Here is a 22,383-nt window from a genome sequence, read left to right as displayed (position 1 = left end):
ACAAGGACTCCCAAATCCCTTTGCACCTCAGATTTCCGGATTTTCTCCCTGCTTAGAAAATAGTCTGCACATTTATTTCTGCTATCAAAGTACATGACCATTTACTTTCCAACGTTGTATTTCATTTACCACTTACTTGCCCATTTTCCAGATCTGTCTAAGTCCTTCTGTAGCCTTCCTGCTTCGTCAACCCATCTGCCCCTCCACCAACTTTCATATCATCCACAAACGTGGGAACAGAGCCATCTATTCCATCGTCTAAATCACTGATATACAACATAAAAAGAAGCAGTCGTAACACCGACCACTGTGGAACACCACTAAGCCACCGACAGCCAACCAGAAAAAGATCCTTTTATTCCAACTCACTGCCTCCTACCAATCAGCCAATGCTCTAAACCATGCCAGTAATTTTCTTGTAATACCATGGGCTCTTAACTTGGTAAGCAGCCTCACGTGTGGCACCTTGTCAAAGGCCTTCTGAAAGTTCAAATATGTAACATCCACTGCATCCCCTTTATCAATCCTACTTGGAATCTCCTCAAAGAAATCCAAAAGGTTCATCAGGCAAGATATTTCCTGAAGGAAACCATTTTGACTTAGTCCTATCTTGTTTTGTGTCACCAAATACTTGATAACCTTATCCTTAACAACTGACTCCCACATCTTCCCAACTACTGAGGTCAGGCTAACTGGTCTATATTTTCCTTTCTACTCCCTTCCTCCTTTCTTAAAGACTCCAACTTTCTAGTCCTCTGGCACCAGTCCAATGATTTTTGAAAGATGATATCTAATGCCTCCACCATCTCTACCGCTACCTCTTTCAGAACCCTAAGGTGCAATTCATCTGGTCTGGATGACTTAAGTACGCTTAGGTCTTTCAGCTTTTTGAGCACCTTCTCCCTTGTAATAGTAAATCCACTCACTTCTCATCCTAGCCTGCTTTCATATGTCATCACTTCCCTCCTAATGATTCTTTTAGTTGCTCTCTGAAGGTTTTTAAAAGCTTCCCAATCCTTTATCTTCCTGCTAATTTTTGCTTTGTTGTATGCCCTCTTTGTTTCTTTTACATTAGCTTTGACTTGATTTGAGTATTTCCTCCTTTTTGGAATACATCTATCCTGCACCTTCCTCGTTTTTCCCAGAAACTAATGCCATTGCTGCTCTGCTATCATCCCTGCCAGCATCTCCTTCCAATTTACTTTGGCCAATTCCTCCCTCATACTGCTGTAGTAATTTCCTTTGCTCCACTACGATACTGCTATGTCAGACTTTACTTTCACCCTATCAAATTTCAAGTTGAACTCAGTCATATTGTGATCACCAACTCCTCTGAGTTCTTTTACCTCAGGCTCCCTAATCACCTCCAGTTCATTACATAACACCCAATCCAGTATAGCTGAACCCCTAATAGGCTCAATGACAAACTGCTCACATAGCCATCTCATATACATCCAACAAACTCACTCCCTTGAGATCCATTACCAACCTGATTTTCCGAATTGACCTGCAGGTTGAAATCTCCCATGACTATCATAACTTTGTCCTACTGACATGCCTTTTCTATTTCCCATTCTAATCTGTGGTCCACATTCCAAATTCTGTTGGAAGGCCTGTATATAACTGCCATTAGGGTGCTTTTACCCCTGCAGTTTCTTAACTCAACCCACAAGGATTTAACATCTTTCAATCCTATGTCACATCTTTTTAATGACTTGATGCCATTCTTTACCAGCAGAGCCACACCACCACTTCTGCCTACCTTCCTATCCCTCTGATACAATGTGTAACCTTGGACATTCAGGTCCCAACTACAACCATCCTTTAGCTACGATTCAGTGATGGCCACAACATTATACCTCTCAATCTGTAATAGTACAAGATCATCCACCTTATTTCTTATACTCCGTGCACTGAGATATAACACTTTGAGCACTGTATGTGTTGCCCTTTTTAATTCTGCATCCCTATTGCACTGATACTCACCCTGCTGGCTGCAACTTTGTTCGATCATCTGCTTGCCCCTCCTGACAGTCTGACTGCATGCTAAATTTGCTTTTTCACCATCTGTCCTATCCTAAGTCCCTTCACTTCGGTTCCCATCCCCCTGCCAAATTAATTTAAACCCTTCCTAACAACTCTAACAAACTTGTGTGCAAGAATATTGGTTCCCCCTCCATTTCAGGTGCAACCACTCACTTTTGTACAGGTCATACCTCCCCCAGAAGAGACCCCAATGATCCAAGACCTGAAGCCAGGCACTAATCTGCCAAATCATCCTGTTTCTACTCACTGGTGTGTGACACAGGCAGAGGCAGCAATCCAGAAATTACTACCCCAGAGGTCTTGATTCTCATTTTTCTGCCTAGGTCTCTAAGTTCTCTTTTCAGGATCTCTTCCCTTTCTCTTCCAATGTTATTGGTACCAATACATACCAAGACATCTGGCTGCTCTCCCTCCCCCCTCCAAACTGCTGTGGACGCGAACCAAGACATCTCTGACCCTGGCACTTGGGAGACAACATACCATTTGGGTGTCCCGTTCACGTCCACTGAATCCTCTGTCTGTTCCTCGGACTATTGAGTCCCCTATCATTACCACTCCCTCTTTTCCCTCTTTCCCTCTGCACCACAACCCACGCTCAGTGCCAGTAACCTGGTCTCCACACGGCATTCCCCGGCAGGTCATCCCCCACAACAGTATCCAAAATGGCATACTTATTATTGAGCGGAATGGCCACAGGGTGCTCTGCACTAACTGCCTATTCACATTTCCATTTCTCCTGACAGTCACCCAGCTAGTCACCTCCGGCAACTTAAGACTACGTCCCCTGATCGATTATCTCCTTACTCTCCTGTACAAGCTGACTTTCATCACATGACAACTTTAAGAGAAACGTAGGGAGCGGCATCAACTATTATACAGGTTCATTTTTGACTTCATAAAAAGTGTTTGTCTTTTTCTATCAAGATGAAACATGAAGCACCCACAGAAATTTGAGTTCATCTAATCTTTGCCACATTGTTGCTTACAAAAACAGAAGTGCACAAAAACCTGGATAGGAATGCACAAGTATTGTTAATCAAGATCCATGGGAAAGTCATGCAGAATAATGCCTTACCTGTCTAAATCCATCAGAAAAATTATTCTTGTAATATCTTATCATTGAATTCCATCCATCCATTACAAGACCCCATTTAGTTCTTTTCCCTGTCCTAAAGAAAACATACAAATGAAGCCCATTAAAACAATGGTAGGTACTTAAGTTGAAGTTGTATGAGCAGTTAATGAGCAGCCGGTAAATTTCAAAAAGGGCTAAGAATCTAGTAGGTGGCAACTTTTTACATTTTAAATTCGGAGAAGATAATGTTACTTTTCCAAGTGATTTCAGTAATTGGGAGAGAAGCTTAAAATTAGATTTGATAACGGTGATAAATATGTAACATTGTGTTAGCAAATAAAGAGAAATGTTTCCTTGCAGCAGAAGGCAAAGTACACTAAAAGAGTTATGGGTGTTAGTAATATAATAATTTACACAATAGCATATATTGCCTAAAAGTACACTAAAAGAGTTATGGCTGTTAGCAATATAATAATTTACACAATGGCATATACTGCTTAAAAGACGAAAGAATGTTTAATAATGTTTAAACATGTGTAAATAATGGATGGAGAACCTTGCAAGGAAATAGAGATAAAACATAAAAGGGACTGAACTTCAGAGCAATTTAAAGCTGGCAAGGGCATAACCATCAGTACTATCACCCAGCAATCACAACTTTTACAATGGGATGAACCATCCAAAACACTGAGATAAAGATCATTTCCAATTTTCCCCATTGGCAGCCATTCTAATAACGTGCAAGTTTTGCCCGGTTATTTTGATACACACAGTATTGAGGTTCCACAGGAGCAAAATGGTGTGATTTGTTTATATATCTAGGCAATTCCAGAATAGGGGGGTAGTGTAAATAGATACAATTCAACAACCATCAAGTAGAGAATTTAGGAGGTACTCCATTGCCCAGAGGCTGGCAGCAATGTTGAGGGCTGAAGTTAATGTATTGCTGCACTTCAGGAGGTTTAATGCTTACAAGCAGCAAAAACAACTGTAAAAATGAATACAGGAGCTGTGAGATTATCATTATCCCAGTCCCTGCAGCCTCCTCTAGCACTAGAGCCTTCTGAGATCCATTCAGTTTTAATTTTCTCCTCATCGACATTTCACTGCACTGTGGCAAAATCCCTTCATCTCTCAAATTCCTTCACTAGTCCTCTTTTCTTCTTTAATATGCTCCTTTAAAACCTACTTGTTTGAACAAGGGGACAACAGAGCCTTGTCGCCTTCTGTGCTTTCAATGCCTTCAATACGCGCGTTGATCTCCAGAACAGAGGGGAACCACCGTGCAAGGCATATCTCCCAATGATCCTTTGATCTCAGTACCCGAAGATGACATACATGCTGCCTTCAAGCGAGTGAATCCAAAGAAAGCATCAGTCCGGAGGAGTACCTGACTGAGTACTGAACACTTGTGCCGACCATGTGGCTGATGTATTCACCGATATCTTCAACCTTTCGCTCCAGCAGTGTGTGGCACCCACCTTCTTCAAGTAGGCTTCAATCGTACCAGTGTCCAAGAAAAGCATGGTAACCTGTCCAAATGACTATAGCCCAGTGACACTTACATCCACACTGATGAAGTGTTTTGAGAGGTTTGTTTTGAAGCACATCAGCTCCTGCTTAAGTGATAACTTGGATCTGCTCCAATTCGGCTACTGAAGCAACAGGTCTACAGCAGATGCTATCTCGTTGGCTCTTCACACAACCCTGGAACAGCTAGACAGCAAAGATGCATACATCAGGACGCTCTTTATTGATTACAGCTCGGAATTTAATACCATCACCCTCCAAAAACTAATCAGTAAACTCCAAGACCTGGGCAATTGGATCCTGGATTTCCTCTCTTATAGACCCCAGTCAGTTCAGATTGGCAAAAACATCTCCTTCACAATCTCCATCAGCACAGGAGTGCTGCAGGGATGTGTACTTAGCCCCCTGCTAGCTCACTTTACATCGATGATTGTGTGGCTAAGTACAGCTCCAACACCATATCCAAGTTTGCTGATGACAGCACTGTTACGGGCTGTATCAAAGGGGGTGATGAATCACCATACAGGAGAGAGATTGAAACCATGACTGAGTGGTGCAGTAACAACCACCTCTCAGTGTCAATAAGACCAAGGAACTGATTGCAGACGTCAAGAGAGAGATATCAGAGGTCTATCAGCCATAATCACCGGAGGATCAGAGGTGGAGAAGGTCGGCAACTTTAAATTCCTGGGTGTCATTATCTCAGATGATCTATCCTGGACCCATCATATGAATATTATTGCGAAGAAAGCACAACAGCCCCTCTACATTCTCAGGAGTCTGCGGAGGTTCAGCATGTCGTCAAAAAACTTTGCAAACTGCTGTAGATCTGTGGTGGAAAGTGTGCTGACTGGCTGCATTATGGCCTGGTATGGGGACACCAATGCCTTTGAGTGGAAAATCCTACAAAAGGTAGTGGGTTCGGTCCAGTACATCACAGGTTAAACCCTCCCAACCATTGAGTGCATCTACATGAAACGTTCCCGTAGAAAAGCAGCATCCATCATCAAAGGCCATACTCTTTGCTCGCTGCTGCCATCAGGCAGAAGGTACAGATGCTTCACCACTCACATCACCAGGTTTAAGAACAGTTACTAGTCCGTAACAATCAGTCTCTTGAACAAAAGGGGATAGCGACACTCATTTAACGGCTCGGTTATATTGATGAATGTTATGTTGTTATTCCATGCTCATTATTTTTTGCTATTTGTTTATATCTGCATTTGCACAGTTTGTTTACAGTTTTATAGGTACTGTTTTATAGATTTGCTATGTATGCCAGCAAAAAAAGCAACTCAAGGTTGTATGTGATGACATATATATACTCTGATAATAAATTTTACTTTGAACTTAGAAGCTTATCTGCTATTTAGTGGCAAAATGATCTTTGACAAAAATCTTGTGAACTGCCCTGGGATGCTCTGCTGTGCGAAAGGCACTACACACGTTAGCTGTTGTTTAAACACATGCGGCACCATTCAAGTCGAAAGCCTTCTTCGATCTTATTTCTGGCTTGCTTATATTTGAACTTGATATTAAACTGTGATTATTTACATTTCTCTTCCTAAAGTGCAGAATGAAAATGCCATCTGGAACAGTTACTATACAGAAGTTTTTCTATAATACTATAATAATATATAAAACTAGATACAACAGAGAAATTTCAGAACACCAATAAATATAATCAAAATCAGTTTTTTTTTTCAAATCATGAAAAGTTGCCTTTTTTCTGTTTCACGCCAGAGAAAAAAACTGGATAAACTTACTACAGTAATCATACTTAATCTCAAAGATTATTACCTTGTAAAGTCAGTCTTTAAGGCCCCAGTTCCAGCATACTGTTTGGCACATGCATTCGCATTATCTGCCCATGCTATGGACAAATCAAATTACTGTTAAACTTTAGCAAAAGTATTAATTTCAGTGTTCAGTAAAATAACAAAGACTAGTTTCACTTTCAGCTAGATTGTCTGCCTTACATTTCTCTACTGCAATCCCTCACATTCAAAATGCATGTATTTCATCTAATAGTCCTTTTGGACATTTTTGAGTTGTGGTCTAATTGGGCAGTATTCATAAATACTGCCCAAGCATCACAGCCATTCCCACTCTATTTACACCCAATATCCACCTTGTTCAAAGTCTTGAATAACAAATAAGAACTCTCCCTTCCTCCATCATAAGTATCCTGCTCTTATTGGTGAAATCGGAGAATTCAGCCATCATATGGGGTGCACACGGGTCAAAACTGGAGAAGCCCACTCTTTCATATGAAAACTTTTCAACAAAATAAACAAACTCACCATTTTTATAAATCTTTTCAAATTCTGCTTGCTCATCAATTCTTTGGCCAACATGAAGAACACCAAGCCTCTAAACACAACAGAAAGAATTATTTTAATAATTTAATGTATGAGTTTTGGGCTTGTTCTTGATATTGCAGAGGAATAGGACTATGGAGTATTGAAATCTTGGCATCATTACATAAACATTGACTGTTTACTCTTACATTGATTCTGCTTGACCTGCTCAGTTCCTTCAGCATTTTCAGTGTGTTGCTTGGATTTCCAGCATCTGCAGATTTTCCCTTGTTTATCATCATACAGAGCTTAGTATGCATATACTCAAGAGCACTGAGAGCAGTTTTAGTTTTTACGAAAGGATGAATATATACTCACTGACCATTTTATTAGGTACAGGAGTGGAACCTGGTGTGGTCTTCTGTTGCTGTAGCCCACCCACTTCAAGGTTTGGCATGTTGTACATTCTGAGATGCTCTTCTGCACATCACTGTTGTAACGCGCGGTTATTTGATTTACTGTCAGCTTGAACCAGTCAGGCCTTTGGTTATTGTACAGATAAAACCGTGACACGGTGTGACTAGCCCCAACAGCATCTTGTCACCAAGAATACAATTACTTCTTCTGTGGAGGCTAACTCCTCAACAAGACAGGATGCAAATATGCTTTTAGTTTTTCCACCTTATTTCTGAAATAATTCAGTTTAACATTTTTGTTTTTACTTTGCACCTCCCCCTTTATAAGAGCAAAATACTAAACTGATGGGAGGTGAGAATGGGCACTGAAATCAAGAAACAAAGTTTGAAAACTGTTTTGTATGTTATCTCTGTGACCGTGTAGATTGCCGCTGGGTGCTCTGGTTTCCTCCTACATTCCAAAGATGTACAGATTAGTAAGCTGTGAGCATACTATATTGGCACCGGAAGTATTGCAACTCTTGCAGGATGTCTCAAGCATATCCTCAAGCTGAGTTGGTCATTTATGCAAATGATGCATTTCAATGTACATGTGCCGAATAAAGCAAATCTTCAAAATCTTCATTTTAAGTAGCAATTTCATGCATCCCCAGCATAAATATGCACCGCAGATTTGATCTTTGGCGGTACCAGGCAAACTCAAATCCTAACAGTGCAGACGACTATAAGTTTTCATCTCCAAATTCCTTTCCAAAATAAATAATAAGAAATCAATAATTTACTACCATCTACAAGAGGAAATCTGCAGATGCTGGAAATCCAGCAATTTTGTGTGTTTGCATTTAGTACCCTTTTGCCATTTGCTACCTTGATATTACAATCACTGAAGTTTGCAAAAGTTTTCTCTGCTCTGCAAACATATGCTTTCAAGGTGATACATCATACAGTGCCTGGTCTCTCTCCTATTCAAGAGCTGACCAAAATAAACAACTCTTTTATGATGCATATTATTAGGTACTACCTTTGGTTAAAATCAAAGATTGGTTGAATTCATTTTGACCCGTGACTCAGAGTAAAATTCAATTTAACAACACTTTTTTTTTGGATATTTTGGCTAATTTGTAGACATTGCATTAATACAAGTTGAAGCTACATGCTGCTCTTTCTGAGTTAAAAGCATCTGAATGTTAAATCAACATTAAACAACTTTTAAAGAACTTCTAACCTGAAGCTGTGACTGAAGAGAACGACGTGCTACCAAACTTTGCACAACATTCGTTCGATCCAAGCAGTCAATGCAATTGGTCCTGAAAGTTCCATCCTGCTGCAAGACCATCTTCCCATCAGAATCCACCAAGAAATAACTGTTGCAAACAAACAAAGCAGAAGCAAGCAAATTTTTTTACAACATCAGGTAACTGGAAATAATCAAGACTTCTCTATAACTACCAAATATCCAACTTTAATATTAATGAACAGCAAAGGTTCTTTCTTTAAATAATTAGGCAAACTACCTACCCAAATTCATCCTGTTGATCTGCCACCCGATCCAAAAGAATCTGAAGTCGATCCCATCTCATGTGGCTGCATTCTTTGTGGAAATCAAATGCACAGTATCTGCAGGCATAACATTAAAGTTATTAGTAGACATAATAAAGAGATTAAAATAAGAAAGAACAATTGAGAATACAAAGTGTACCTCAAGATTTTCTGATACATTTAATTTTTTCAAAATAGCCTTTTAGAGATATTATTGCTTAATTTCTTCATCTTAAAAACAAAGCAGTAAGTTACCTTCAATATTCATTTTTCTGCGTGGAACAGCAGATGTGGATCAGGCTGCCCTTTTTTATATTTAACTCTTTAAACTGTGAACAATGTTAGCAAAAAAATCAATATTTAACGCACATCTCTGATACTTCAAGATGGTGGCATGGCATCTTCTTGAACTGCTGCAATCCTCCTTGTGAAGATACTCCTATGGTACTGCAGGTAGATTGTTCCAGCAATTTAATGATGGAAATACAGCAGTACATTTCCCAGTTAGGTTAGGAAATTTCACTGTGCTTTGAAATTCTGAGATTGGATCTTTGAAGTCGATCTGAGAGGGCAGAGGAGGTCTTGGTTTAACATCTCATCTAAAATATAGGGAACCAGGTAATGCACCACATACCCAGAAATGCAATGGATGTGAATCCTGGATATTCTGGGATTATGTTCATGGAGTGGGACTTCAATCCCTAGCTTTTGATTCATTCAGACAAAACCAAATGGTAGAGCAAGACAAGCTAATCCTGGGCACTAAAGGGTTCAGCTTTGAGGAACAGCCCAAGAGAAAAGGTATGCAGGATATAATGTCACAATTTTATAGAGTGATGACTAATTGAATATTCACTGGATTAAATTAAATTGAATAACACTTCAAGGCTACAGAAACAGTATGTTTCTGCACAGATTGTGATCACGAATAAATAGATTTAAACTGAGAATTCTTTACTGAACAGTGATGAATATCTTCAAAAATGCCAATAAAATATTTGTGTGTCAGCCAATTTGCTGGTTGTTGTTAGTAACTGTGGGAATTATAGAGCTTGAACTGGCTGCCACTTCTTCATCACAACACTGAATATACTGCAAATATGGTTGAAATGTACATTCAGCTGACCAGAGGCCATAAATGGAACATTAGAAATGGTTTGTCTTTTTTATAAATAGGAAATTCTTCTGTTCTACCCAATATATCTCCCTCACTACCAACATCAATGGCACAGTAAATGGGCATGATTTCAATGCTGTCAATGAGCACAAGGTTGTCATATATAGCACTGCTAGGAAGTTTGTGATCCCTGAAGAATTTTCTCTATTTCCACATAAATATGACCTAAAATGTGATCAGATCTTCATGTGTCCTAAAACTAGATAAAGTATCACAATTAAATAAATAACAGAAAAATCATTATATTTGTTCACTTATTTATATAGAGAGATAAATGATCCTGTAGCGGTGTGCTACAAGCAGCGCTAGAATTACGACACGGAGTCGGTAACTGCAGTCGAAGGAAAAACTTTATTCAAAAACTTCAGCCTCACTTTTAAGCCTCTGTCAACCGGCCCCCCATGGCGAAGAGGTTCCAAAGCTCTGTGCTCGCAAACCCCCGTAGGCTATCTAATTGTGAGTCGGTTCGGATACGCTAGGAAAAGAGGCGCTACATAACCCCCCCCCAGAACCGGCGATACACCCCCCAATGTCCACAGCCTGGGCCAGAACCTGCTTGGGAGGTCGGCCTCTGCGCCGAGGCGCCGGAAACTCGGCCGGTTGCGCCAGGTCCACATGGGCCGGCTTGAGGCGGTCCACCGTGAAAACCTCCTCCTTCCCCCCAACGTCCAGCACGAACGTGGACCCGTTGTTCCGGAGCACCGTAAACGGCCCCTCGTATGGCCGCTGCAGCGGCGGCCGATGCCCGCCCCTTCGTACAAACACAAACTTACAGTTCCGTAGGTCTTTGGGTACGCAGGTCGGGTGCCGCCCATGCTGTGACGTGGGTATGGGGGCCAGGTTACCGAGCTTCTCGCGAAGTCTGCCCAGGACTGCAGCGGGTTCTTCCTCTTGCCCCCTCGGGGCTGGTAGGAACTCCCCGGGGACGGCCAGGGGCGCGCCGTATACCAACTCGGCCGACGAGGCGTGCAGGTCGTCCTTGGGCGCTGTGCGGATGCCGAGAAGGACCCAGGGAAGCTCGTCCGCCCAGTTGGCCCCTCGCAGGCGGGCCATGAGGGCCGACTTCAGGTGACGGTGGAAACGCTCCACTAGCCCGTTCGACTGTGGGTGGTAGGCAGTGGTGTGGTGCAGCTGAGTCCCCAAAAGGCTGGCCATAGCTGACCACAGGCTGGAGGTGAACTGGGCGCCTCTGTCGGAGGTAATGTGGGCTGGTACACCAAAGCGGGATATCCAGGTGGCGAGCAGGGCTCGGGCGCAAGATTCGGAGGTGGTGTCGGTGAGCGGGACCGCCTCTGGCCATCTTGTGAACCGGTCCACGATAGTCAGGAGGTAACGCGCTCCGCACGACACTGGCAGGGGGCCCACGATATCCACATGAATGTGGTCGAAACGCCGGTGGGCGGGATGGAACTGCTGCGGTGGGGCTTTGGTGTGCCGCTGAACCTTGGCCGTCTGGCAGTGCATGCACGTTCTGGCCCATTCACTGACCTGTTTGCGGAGACCGTGCCAAACGAACCTGCTGGAAACCAGCCGGACAGTTGTCTGGATGGAGGGATGCGCCAAGTTATGAATGGAGTCGAAAACACGTCGCCGCCAGGCTGCGGGGACGACCGGACGGGGCCGGTCGGTGGCGACGTCACAGAGTAGGGTCCTCTCACCTGGGCCCACGGGGAAGTCCTGGAGCTGCAAACCAGAGACTGCAGTCCTGTAACTCGGAATCTCCTCATCTACCTGCTGTGCCTCTGCCAGTGCCTCAAAGTCTACCCCTGGGGAAAGGGCATGAACGGTAGGGCGAGAGAGTGCATCCGCCACGACATTGTCCTTACCCGAGACGTGCCGGACATCCGTTGTGTATTCAGAGATGTAGGACAGGTGGCGTTGCTGGCGGGATGACCAGGGGTCAGATGCTTTCGTAAACGCAAAGGTAAGCGGTTTGTGGTCCGTGAACGCGGTGAAGGGCCGGCCTTCTAGGAAGTACCTGAAATGCCGGATTGCCAGGTAGAGCGCCAACAGTTCCCGGTCAAAAGCACTGTACTTGAGCTCGGGTGGCCGCAGGTGTTTGCTGAAAAACGCCAGGGGTTGCCAGCGACCTGCGATGAGCTGCTCCAGCACCCCACCGACTGCCGTGTTTGATGCGTCCACTGTGAGGGCGGTAGGGGCGTCCATTCTGGGATGTACTAGCATTGCGGCGTCAGCCAAAGCTTCCTTCGTTTGAACGAAAGCGGCGGCGGACTCCTCGTCCCAGGTAATGTTCTTGCTCGGACCCGACATCAGGGCGAACAGGGGGCGCATGATCCGGGCAGCTGAAGGGAGGAAGCGGCGGTAGAAATTGACCATACCTACGAATTCCTGAAGGCCTTTGATCGTGGTGGGTCGGGGGAAGTGGCGGACCGCATCTACCTTAGCGGGCAGAGGGGTTGCCCCGTCTTTAGTAATCCGGTGGCCCAGGAAGTCAATGGTATCAAGTCCGAACTGGCATTTGGCAGGGTTGATTGTAAGACCGTACTCACTCAGTCGGGCGCAGAGTTGACGGAGGTGGGACAGATGCTCCTGACGACTGCCGCTGGCTATGAGGATGTCATCCAAATAGATGAACGCGAAGTCCAGGTCCTGTCCCACCGCGTCCATTAACCGCTGGAACGTCTGTGCGGCATTCTTCAGGCCGAACGGCATGCGGAGGAACTCGAAGAGGCCAAACGGGGTGATGAGAGCCGTTTTGGGGACGTCGTCAGGATGCATCGGGATTTGATGGTACCCTCGGACAAGGTCGACCTTGGAGAAGATCCGGGCGCCGTGCAGGTTTGCCGCAAAGTCCTGAATGTGCGGCACAGGGTAGCGGTCCGGTGTGGTAGCCTCGTTCAGCCTGCGGTAGTCGCCGCACGGTCTCCAGCCCCCCGTCGCTTTGGGCACCATGTGCAGGGGGGAAGCCCAGGGGCTGTCGGACCGCCAGATGATCCCCAATTCCTCCATTCTCTGGAACTCCTCCTTCGCCAGTCGGAGCTTGTCCGGGGGAAGCCGCCGAGCACGGGCATGGAGGGGTGGTCCCTGTGTCGGGATGTGGTGCTGTACGCCGTGCCTGGGCATGGCTGCTGTGAACTGCGGTGCCAGAACCGATGGGAACTCCGCCAGGACCCTGGTGAAATCGTTGTCGGACAGCGTGATGGAGCCGAGGTGAGGGGCTGGCAACTGGGCCGCGCCCAGGGAGAACGTCTGAAAGGTCTCGGCGTGTACCAGTCTCTTCCTGGGCAGGTCAACCAGCAGGCTGTGAGCTCGCAAAAAATCCGCACCCAGAAGCGGTTGGGCTACGGCGGCCAGTGTGAAGTCCCACGTGAACTGGCTGGGGCCGAACTGTAGCTGCACCTGACGGGTGCCATAGGTCCTTACTGTGCTGCCATTCACGGCCCTCAGGGGGGGACCCGGTGCCCTGCTGCGGGTGTCGTAACTCATCGGAGGTAAAACGCTGACCTCAGCCCCAGTATCGACCAAAAACCGGCGTCCCGACCTGCTATCCCACACATACAGGAGGCTATCCCGATGGCCAGCCGCCGTAGCCATCAGCGGCGGCTGGCCCTGGCGTTTCCCGGGAACTTGCAGGGCGGGCAGCAACGGCGGGCTTCTGCGCCCCACTGCTGGTGGTAGAAGCACCAGTGGTCATTGGGCCGGGGGTTAGTGGGCTCTGCGGCCGGGCCTGGACTGGTTTGCTGCCGGGAGCGTGGCTGGGAGATCTGTGCGATGGACGCCCCGCTCACCTTTTTGGCGTTCCACAGCAAGTCCGCCCGGGCTGCCACCTTCCGGGGGTCACTGAAATCCGCGTCGGACAGCAGCAGGCGTATGTCCTCGGGCAGCTGCTCCAGGAATGCCTGCTCAAACATGAGGCCTGTGTGTCCCTCGGCCAGAGACAACATCTCATTCATTAAAGCCGATGGAGGTCTGTCGCCCAAGCCGTCCAGGTGCAGTAAACGGGCAGCCCGCTCGCGCCGTGAGAGTCCGAAAGTCCTGAGGAGCAGGGCTTTGAATTCCGTGTACTTGCCGTCTGCCGGGGGCGACTGTACGAACTCCGCGACCTGGGCAGCTGTGTCCTGGTCGAGGGAGCCCACCACGTAGTAGTAGCGGGTGTCTTCTGAGGTGATCCGGCGAACGTGGAATTGGGCTTCGGCTTGCTGGAACCATAGGTCCGGGCGCTGTGTCCAGAAACCCGGCAGTTTCAATGAAACCGCATGAACAGAGGCGGCGTCGGTCATTTCTGGTCCAAAAATCGTTTGGACCGTCGGGGTCACCAATTGTAGCGGTGTGCTACAAGCAGCGCTAGAATTACGACACGGAGTCGGTAACTGCAGTCGAAGGAAAAACTTTATTCGAAAACTTCAGCCTCACTTTTAAGCCTCTGTCAACCGGCCCCCCATGGCGAAGAGGTTCCAAAGCTCTGTGCTCGCAAACCCCCGTAGGCTATCTAATTGTGAGTCGGTTCGGATACGCTAGGAAAAGAGGCGCTACAATCCAATATTATATATTTGTTGGAAATAGTGATGTGAACCTCTAGGATTTTCAGTTCATTTAAAGGGGAAATTAGGTGTTTCAATGTGAGTGTGAGAGGCCCTGCCCTATTTAAAGAACATAAACCTGGGTCTTCACTAAAAATCTGATCTTCACCACACAGGTTTCTGAAAGAGTGCCATGCCCCGATCAAGGGAGATTGCTGAGGACCTCAGAAAAAAAGTTGCTGATGTTCACCAGGTTGGATACAAAACCATTTCTAAAGATTTGGGCTCCACCAACACACAGTCACTCCAAGAGCAAGGCATGCAATATTCCAGGAGGTCAGAAAGAACCCCAGGGAAACATCTGAGGAGCTACAAGCCTCCCTTGCAGCAGCTAATGTCAGTGTTCATGAGTCTACCATCAGGCAAACACTGAACGACAGTTGTGTACGTGACAGGATTGAAAGGAAAAAGCCACTATTCCTCAAGAAGAACTTTGCTGAAGATCACATGGATAAGCCAGAAGGCTACTGAAGGAATGTTCTGTGGACAGATTTTGGCTTAAATGAGAAGCGCTATGTTTGGCTAAAAGCAAACACTATGTTCCAGCATAAGAATCTCATCCCATCTGTGAAACATGATGGTGGCAGTGTCATGGTTTGGGTTTGCTTTGCTGCCTCAGGACCAGGAAGGCTTGCTATCATTAATGGAACTATGAATTCTAAATTGTACCAGCAAATTCCACAGGAAAGTGTTGGGGACATCCATTTGTGAACTGAAGCTCAAGAGAAAGTGGGTCATGCAGCAAGACAACAACTCTAAACACACAAGTCAGTCTACTGAAGAATGGTTAAAGCAGAAGAAATTTCACATTTTGGAATGACTGAGTCAAAGTCCTGACCTTAATCCTACAAGGATGTTGTGGAAGGACCTGAAGCAAGCAGTTCATGCAAAGAAGCCCACTAGCATCCCAGAGTTGAAGCAGTTTTGTAAGGAGGAATGGCCTAAAATTCCTCTAAGCTGCTGTGCAGGACTGATCAACAATTATCGGAAACATTTGGTTGGACTTATTGCTGTACGAATGGGTCACACCAGTTATTGAAAGCAAAGGTTCACATACTCTTTCCAACAAATACATGCAATATTGCATTATTTTTCCCAATAAATAAATGAAAAGGTATGTTTTTTGTGTTATTTGTTTAATCGGGTTCTCTATCTAGTTTTAGGACTTGCATGAAGATCTGATCACATTTTAGATCATATTTATGCAAAAATACTGTAAAAAAATTCTACAAGGTTCACACACTTTCTAGCATCACTGTACATTTCTGCAGCATGTCACTGCATACAGAAATCACTAATTACAAAATGTGTTGAGGCATGATAAGACAGGAATCTTAGGTCCCACACCAACAGGTTCAGGAACAGTTATTACCCTCAACCATGAGACTTCTGAACTCACTTCACTCACTCCAACACTGAACTGCTTCCACAACCTATGGACTCACTCTCTAGGCCTCTGCATGTTCTCAATAATATTTATTACTTATTTATCTATTATTATTATTTTGGTTTTTGGTGTACATCACAATTTGTTGTGTGTTGCACATTGGCTATTTGTCTATACACATTGGCTTGTGTATAGTTTTTCATTGATTCTATTGTGTTTCTTTGTATTTACTGTGAATGCCTACAAAAAAAATCTTACGGTAAAATACGGTGATATAAATCTACTTTACTACATATGATTCCTTAAGACTGTTACAGCTGGGGGGGGGGGTGGTAGTGGGGATGAACCCCCCCATCTAATAAATGCTCCCAATAACATGCGGCTCAAATACCCTCCGACAACCAAGTCCTGCTCCTGGCCTTCACATGTAGCTTAGCTACTAAGCTGAGCAGAACCATTTTTACTGACAAAAGGGGCAAAGGCAGGTTACTGGCGTCTTAAAACCAGTCGATTTGGGCAGACGTGCTTCATCAGCCATGGTTGGCAGCTCATCTAGAAGGAAAACTCTGATCTCAAACCTTCACTGTCTTGTGGCTTCGGGAGTAAACCGAGAGGGAAAAATCTTGAGCTGGAGTCCCTGAGGCAGTCCTACGTTGAGTTCAATACAGACTGGCAACTCCTGCAATGCTGCTGGTATCAAGCTGTAGCAACCTCTGCCATTCCTTTGGATTCATCAGGTGCTTGGAGAGGGGCAGCTTGCTTCATGGGTAACAGCTTGCTCTCCATATTGTACTGCTCAGGCTTGCATATCTAGAAAGCTAGGACGCAACATCGATCATTGACCCTAACTGGCAGAGGTCTCATCAGATGTACTTTGATAATAAATTTACTTCAAACCCAAATGCTTGCTCCACTTCCCTTTTGCAAGAATAGCAGCACTTTCTGTTGAAGTGTTTTCCTTCCTATACAGTAAATGGGCACACGAGAAAGAGGAATTTGTAAATCAAGTAAGCCACATTTTTCAAATAAAATGTATGCATAAAAGCTAGGAGGTGCTCAGTTCTGAAAATATTATGGAAACGTACTTAACCATTCCATTCCCCAAGCTTGCTGCCATTTTGGCAAAAACCTGCTCAAGAGATTTTTCAGGGCCTTTCTGATCAACCTGTTAAAAAATTAATAAAAACAAAGCTTTAGAACTTTATCAAAGTTAGTATTTTAGTATAGATATATTAAATAAAAGCAAATACATACCAAATTTATTATCACTTGCTTCCCATAGCTAATAAGTTGGGAATCAAAATGCCTTTGAAAGCCATCCATCTGCAACGAAAAACAAATAAAATGCTTATTATCCTCTTTAATGATAAATCCAGTTAAAAACATCACAACTTTAGAGCACTTTTTAATGCATCAAAACATCCCAATGATCTAGGTAGTGCACTAATGCTCTAGAACTGTTCTCTATGACTGCAGTGATTGTTAACAGGACAAGCAATTTGATGCGGCACACTGACACGTTCTGCAAACTTCTACACTTACCGCACGGAGCGCAATTTGCTGCCCAAGTACTGTACTGTTAGACAAACATTCCTGGAGGGATGAAAATGCCAATTTCTGAGCCAAAACAAATCATTTTCCCTATTTCTAATACTTAACAAAGATTACAAGTATCATGGCTGTATTAGACTGAGACTTAGGGAAAAACACTATGTGAAAACTTTACTGAATTCAAAGTAAAATATTCACCATTCTTATACACACAAGAGCTTAACTGACACTGACATACAACAGCAATTTCCATTTCTATACAGGTATCATGGAAATATTGATACTAAGCCACACAAGATATTAGGGTGGGTGTCAAGGTTTTAAAGCTTCATTGGGCCTCAAAAGCTGAAGGCACAGATACCTGTGGTGGCTGATTTATATTCATGGATGAGAATTAAATCAGGTGTGTTAGAGGGTTGTAGAGCTGAAGAAAATAAGTTGGATCATGCTTGATCCAGACTGCATTTTGCGTTTACAATCAATTATTTCTTTCAGCCGACGTAGTAATTGTGGCATCACAAACTCCAGGCATTTCTACTGTGGCAGTACAACCAGCAAACTAGACCTCAGGTACTGTATCCTGAGTCCCACCACCACCACAGATCATCTGAATGGCATTTTGAAAGTTTGCTGCTCTCAAAGACTGCTGAACTGGTTTTAAACATTCCTAATTATTGTAGATATTTAAAATTCATTCAAAACAATGAAAATCAAAATTATTTAAAGGCACTTTAATGAACTAAAAGCACTAAGATCAAGTAAAATAAAAGATAAACCTCTTCTATCCATTCAATCTAATTTAGTAACCATTTCAAATGGGCCAGTCGTGAAACAGATGCAAAGAGCATCTGATTTCTCAGCTCAGCACGCCTGAGATTTGCCTGTGCTCTCATTATTGCATCCAGAGGCAGGGCAGGATAATAGACAGCAGGTGAGTAAATGACAAGAGCTGACTTTGCTGGCAGTTCTTTATTAAACAGCAGGGGGTAAAAAGCAAGTACACACAGGCCTGTGGAGGTTTGCCCATTGGGCTAGATGGCAGTGGTGATAAGTTTTAAATTGAGGTTTTGTTTAAAAATTTTGCAGGTCAACAAACATGGGGCTGCGAAGAGTGTGAGTGGATGGGGTGGGAGGGGGGGACTGCGATTTTTTTTAATGAATAGTGGAAAGAGGCAGGCAGGCCAGAAATGTGTAAAGCCCTCTCAAGCTCAAATAATGAGCAAGGCTTTGAACAGCCTAGTTCTGAACTCAGAAAATTGACAGTGCGAGTGTGTGGTTAGAGAAATAGTTGGTGGCTGGAGAATACAATTTGTTGCAGCCTCCCCAGGATTTACTTGGAATAAATCAGGTCTCATCAAGCAATAACATTGGACCAACATTGTGGCAACTTACAATAGTAGAACGGTCAAGCAAGGAAGGAATTGGGGGTGGTATAGATGGAGCTAGGTTCCCTGAGCATAATTGAAAAACCGACAAAGGATTATCTTCAGAATACATGCTAACTGCAGACTTTCTTACTTCAAGAATTTTGTTCAACTACACAAATTTACTGTCTTCTCATGCAAATCAATAGACTTAAGTCACCAATTATGTGTAATTCCATCTAGTAAAATATACATTAAATCATCCCTGAAAAAAAGCTTTCATACAACATAAAACTGCACATATATCACAGTAGAACAGCTCACTTACTGCAGGGCAGAAATTAATGAAACACTTCATTATATTTGAAATGTACTCACATGGTTCATGGATTTACTAATCTGCGGTTTTGGTTTGTACCTCAAGTTAGGCCTCTGAGACCAGAAGAAGGGGATCGAACCTCGTGTCTGGAAAGCAGAAGTACATTTAATAGCAGATAATAATCAAGAATCATCTTTCTCAGTTAATCAGACTTCTAGAACAATTTTTAGCAGATTAGTTACGAATATGCAAGTTATTAAAACTGTGATAAGAATTCCAAATATATGGTTTTATCCTTATTTTTCCATCATCCTTGCATTTCAACCCTTTTTTTTCATTAAATGAAGGTGCTTTCCTTGGACAAGATTTACTTGATCTCCATTCAGAGCAAGTCTTCAAAAGGGAATAAAATACTCTTTTATTCCCTTAATTCATTTATATTCATATACTCTTTGAAATTTAAAAAAAAAATCACAGTTCTTCACTATCAATAGAGAGAAAACTTGACTCCAAATTGCATATGAAGATTTTGGGGCAAGTGAAACAAAGTCCAAACAAAGAGACAGGTATTAAGCAGTGTGTTATCGAAAGACAGAAAGAAAGATAATGTTTTAGCAATGGAATTCCAGAGTGAAGGGAGCTGAAGGAACAGCTGCCAACACTTTAAACAAGGGGAAAAGTAAAACTCTGAGATATGCAGCAGGTCAAATTTAGAGGAAATATAAACAAAGGTTAAAAATTGAGGCACTGCCAGAGCAAGAATAAATGTATGTCAGTCAGTGCCAGAGCAGAAACCAAATTCCCGAGATGCAATAATGGCACAATGGAAATATCTAAAGTACTACAACTCATTAGCCCTCTGAGCCTCTGTTACAAACTCAAATTATATAACCAATGTACTGCCACATTAGACAGTAAGTTCTCCAAGAATAAACTGCCCAACCCACATATTGTTACTCAGGAACATCACTTCTGATTGCTACTATCATTCATGCTTTTATCACCTTCAGAATTATTCTAATGTACAGCTGGATAACATCCACAAACCATAGATTATCTCAAATGCCACTGCCAATATCTGACTCTATTCTAAGTCTTGCTATATATTAGCTATAGGCACATGAACCTACATTGGATCCCAGTCTCAACACATCCAATTCATAATCACTTATGCTGGTATTTAATTTCCTTCATTGCTGCAATACTTCCTCACCTCTATAACCTACTTCACCCCTCCTCGATAAGCCTCCATCCCCTCAGTTTGGAAATTCTCTTTGTCCACACCCAGGAGTTCTGAAACTAGGGTCCACAGACCCCTTGGTTAATGCTGGGGATCTATAGCATAATAAAAGGTTGGGAACCCCTGCTCTAGGCCATAATCTTTGTGCAGAAAGAAGGTTGGAGGGAAAAACCCACTGTTAAAACCAGCTTCTCTGTTAAGTTTTAATCATCTGCTTTCATATCACTTTTCATAATACTGGTAATGTTTGAGTGCCTTTGGATTTCATCTCTAAAATTTGGCTTATAAATGCCAACATTGCCTGACTCTTTATGGAACGGTCTTTAGTTACAGTGCCTGCAATCCCTTGAATTTCTCACTCCTATTACTTTGCCCTTCCAAAGTAAAAGTTTCCTAAGAGGCTGGTTGTTCACTTTACCCATGCTTCATTATACATTTCTTTGTTCACTTCCATTTGGGAAGTGAATGGATGTTTACTCACAAATGCTGTAAAAATGCAAGTTGTTGTATGACTAGTACAATGCAGTAGAAATCACTCACTTGTACAAACGATGCCTTATAACCATTGTACTGGATGATTTGCTCTGTCTCCACAAAGTTTGCAGCATGCCCCTCAGAGTCAATACCTAATTAAAAAAATTTTAAAAACATGAAGCTTAGAAATTTAAAAGAAATCCTAGGTGAACTATAGTCAAGTCACTGAAATAAAATTAGAACTTGCATGTGGAAGATTCAACTACTAAATTTTGTTTTCTGCAACGCAACTCCTTGCATTTTTCCTACACTTACTTCAAACACACCTAACCCACAGGCCTTTGAAAATAGTCAACTGTCGGCAATTAATTGATAACTAACTGATGGAAACTTACTGTATATCCTGCTGGAATGTAGCAAAGCACCCTACCATACCAATACTTTGTAGCACAGACATCCTCAATTAGTTAAAATCTTTAAGAAATGCATGAGAAAGGCCAAATGCTGCACCATGACAATTCAGGAAAATAAAACAATGTACAACCAAAGGAAACCAGCGTCACTATTGAAATTAACTACCATTACTTGTGAAATATTGGATTCAAGTTACTTCATCCGGCTTGATGATTTTCTTTTATAAGTCTATCCTTAAGATTATTTTGATCAAACTTTGTTTTCTTGGCTTCACATCCAAATCAAGTTTTACCAGCTTTCTCACAGGAGCCCATTTCAATTACATGGTTCTACTGTCACATAGTGCTTCTAAATTTCATCATACAGTCTTGCCTAAGCTCCCCAGATATTCTTCTCTCATCAATTTCATTATGCAAAATATGCATAGTTTTTCCAATTGTTACAATGGTTTAAAACTTAGGGATCAACTTTGTATTTTCTCTGTGCCCACTCAATGGTCTCAAAATTAACTTTATATTTTACCTTAGTAACCAAAATTTTCTAAAAAAAAATCATATACAAATAGATATATATACACACAAACACACACACACACACACACACACACACACACACACGCAGAGCAGAAAGTTCATTGGCTGACTAGTTCAGGACACAATCTGTCCACTTACCTCTAACGTAATATCGAACCCCAGCTCTGAAACAGCTTCTTCTGGAGAGAAGCGTCCAGTCAAAGTATTTCCCATTTATACTACAACATTTCACAATAATGACTGAGGTAAGAGGTGAATGGTTAAGGATGCTTAACTTAAAAAGAACAATAAAATTTCCACTTTTAGAAGGAATAACAACAGCATGATAAAACATTGTGCAGTTAATTTTAAAGCTATCTCATAGCTTATGCAAGATAGTTTAAGGGAAAAACATTAAGAACATTCTATTAAGATTTTCCACTGTGAAGCATGTGGCTTCCTACAAATGACTCACCTTGAAACAAAATGTCAAATAAC

The 22,383-nt window shown here is 43.1% G+C and overlaps 1 protein-coding gene across 2 annotated transcripts in view; it reads right to left on the bottom strand.

Moving 5' to 3' along the window:
• The window catches only part of LOC132378349 (phosphatidylinositol-3-phosphatase SAC1-B-like), a 77,402-nt gene that overhangs the window by 12,387 nt on the left and 42,632 nt on the right, over window positions 1-22,383 (bottom strand). The window contains exons 8-18 of one of the 2 annotated variants that reach the window (XM_059945186.1): window positions 22,045-22,146; window positions 21,026-21,111; window positions 19,305-19,391; window positions 17,554-17,604; window positions 17,266-17,334; window positions 17,097-17,176; window positions 8,886-8,984; window positions 8,593-8,731; window positions 6,955-7,024; window positions 6,452-6,524; window positions 3,122-3,215 (exon numbers count right to left, since the gene is read on the bottom strand). In XM_059945186.1, the coding sequence (XP_059801169.1) occupies window positions 3,122-3,215; window positions 6,452-6,524; window positions 6,955-7,024; window positions 8,593-8,731; window positions 8,886-8,984; window positions 17,097-17,176; window positions 17,266-17,334; window positions 17,554-17,604; window positions 19,305-19,391; window positions 21,026-21,111; window positions 22,045-22,146 (950 nt within the window). The remainder of the gene's footprint in view (window positions 1-3,121; window positions 3,216-6,451; window positions 6,525-6,954; window positions 7,025-8,592; window positions 8,732-8,885; window positions 8,985-17,096; window positions 17,177-17,265; window positions 17,335-17,553; window positions 17,605-19,304; window positions 19,392-21,025; window positions 21,112-22,044; window positions 22,147-22,383) is intronic. The other variant, XM_059945187.1, reaches the window with a different exon arrangement.

This window comes from Hypanus sabinus, chromosome 20 (genome assembly GCF_030144855.1).
Source record: "Hypanus sabinus isolate sHypSab1 chromosome 20, sHypSab1.hap1, whole genome shotgun sequence".
NCBI lineage: Eukaryota > Metazoa > Chordata > Chondrichthyes > Myliobatiformes > Dasyatidae > Hypanus > Hypanus sabinus.
The sequence above is the reverse complement of the archived record's forward strand: the minus strand, read 5'-3'. Positions and strand labels throughout refer to the sequence as shown.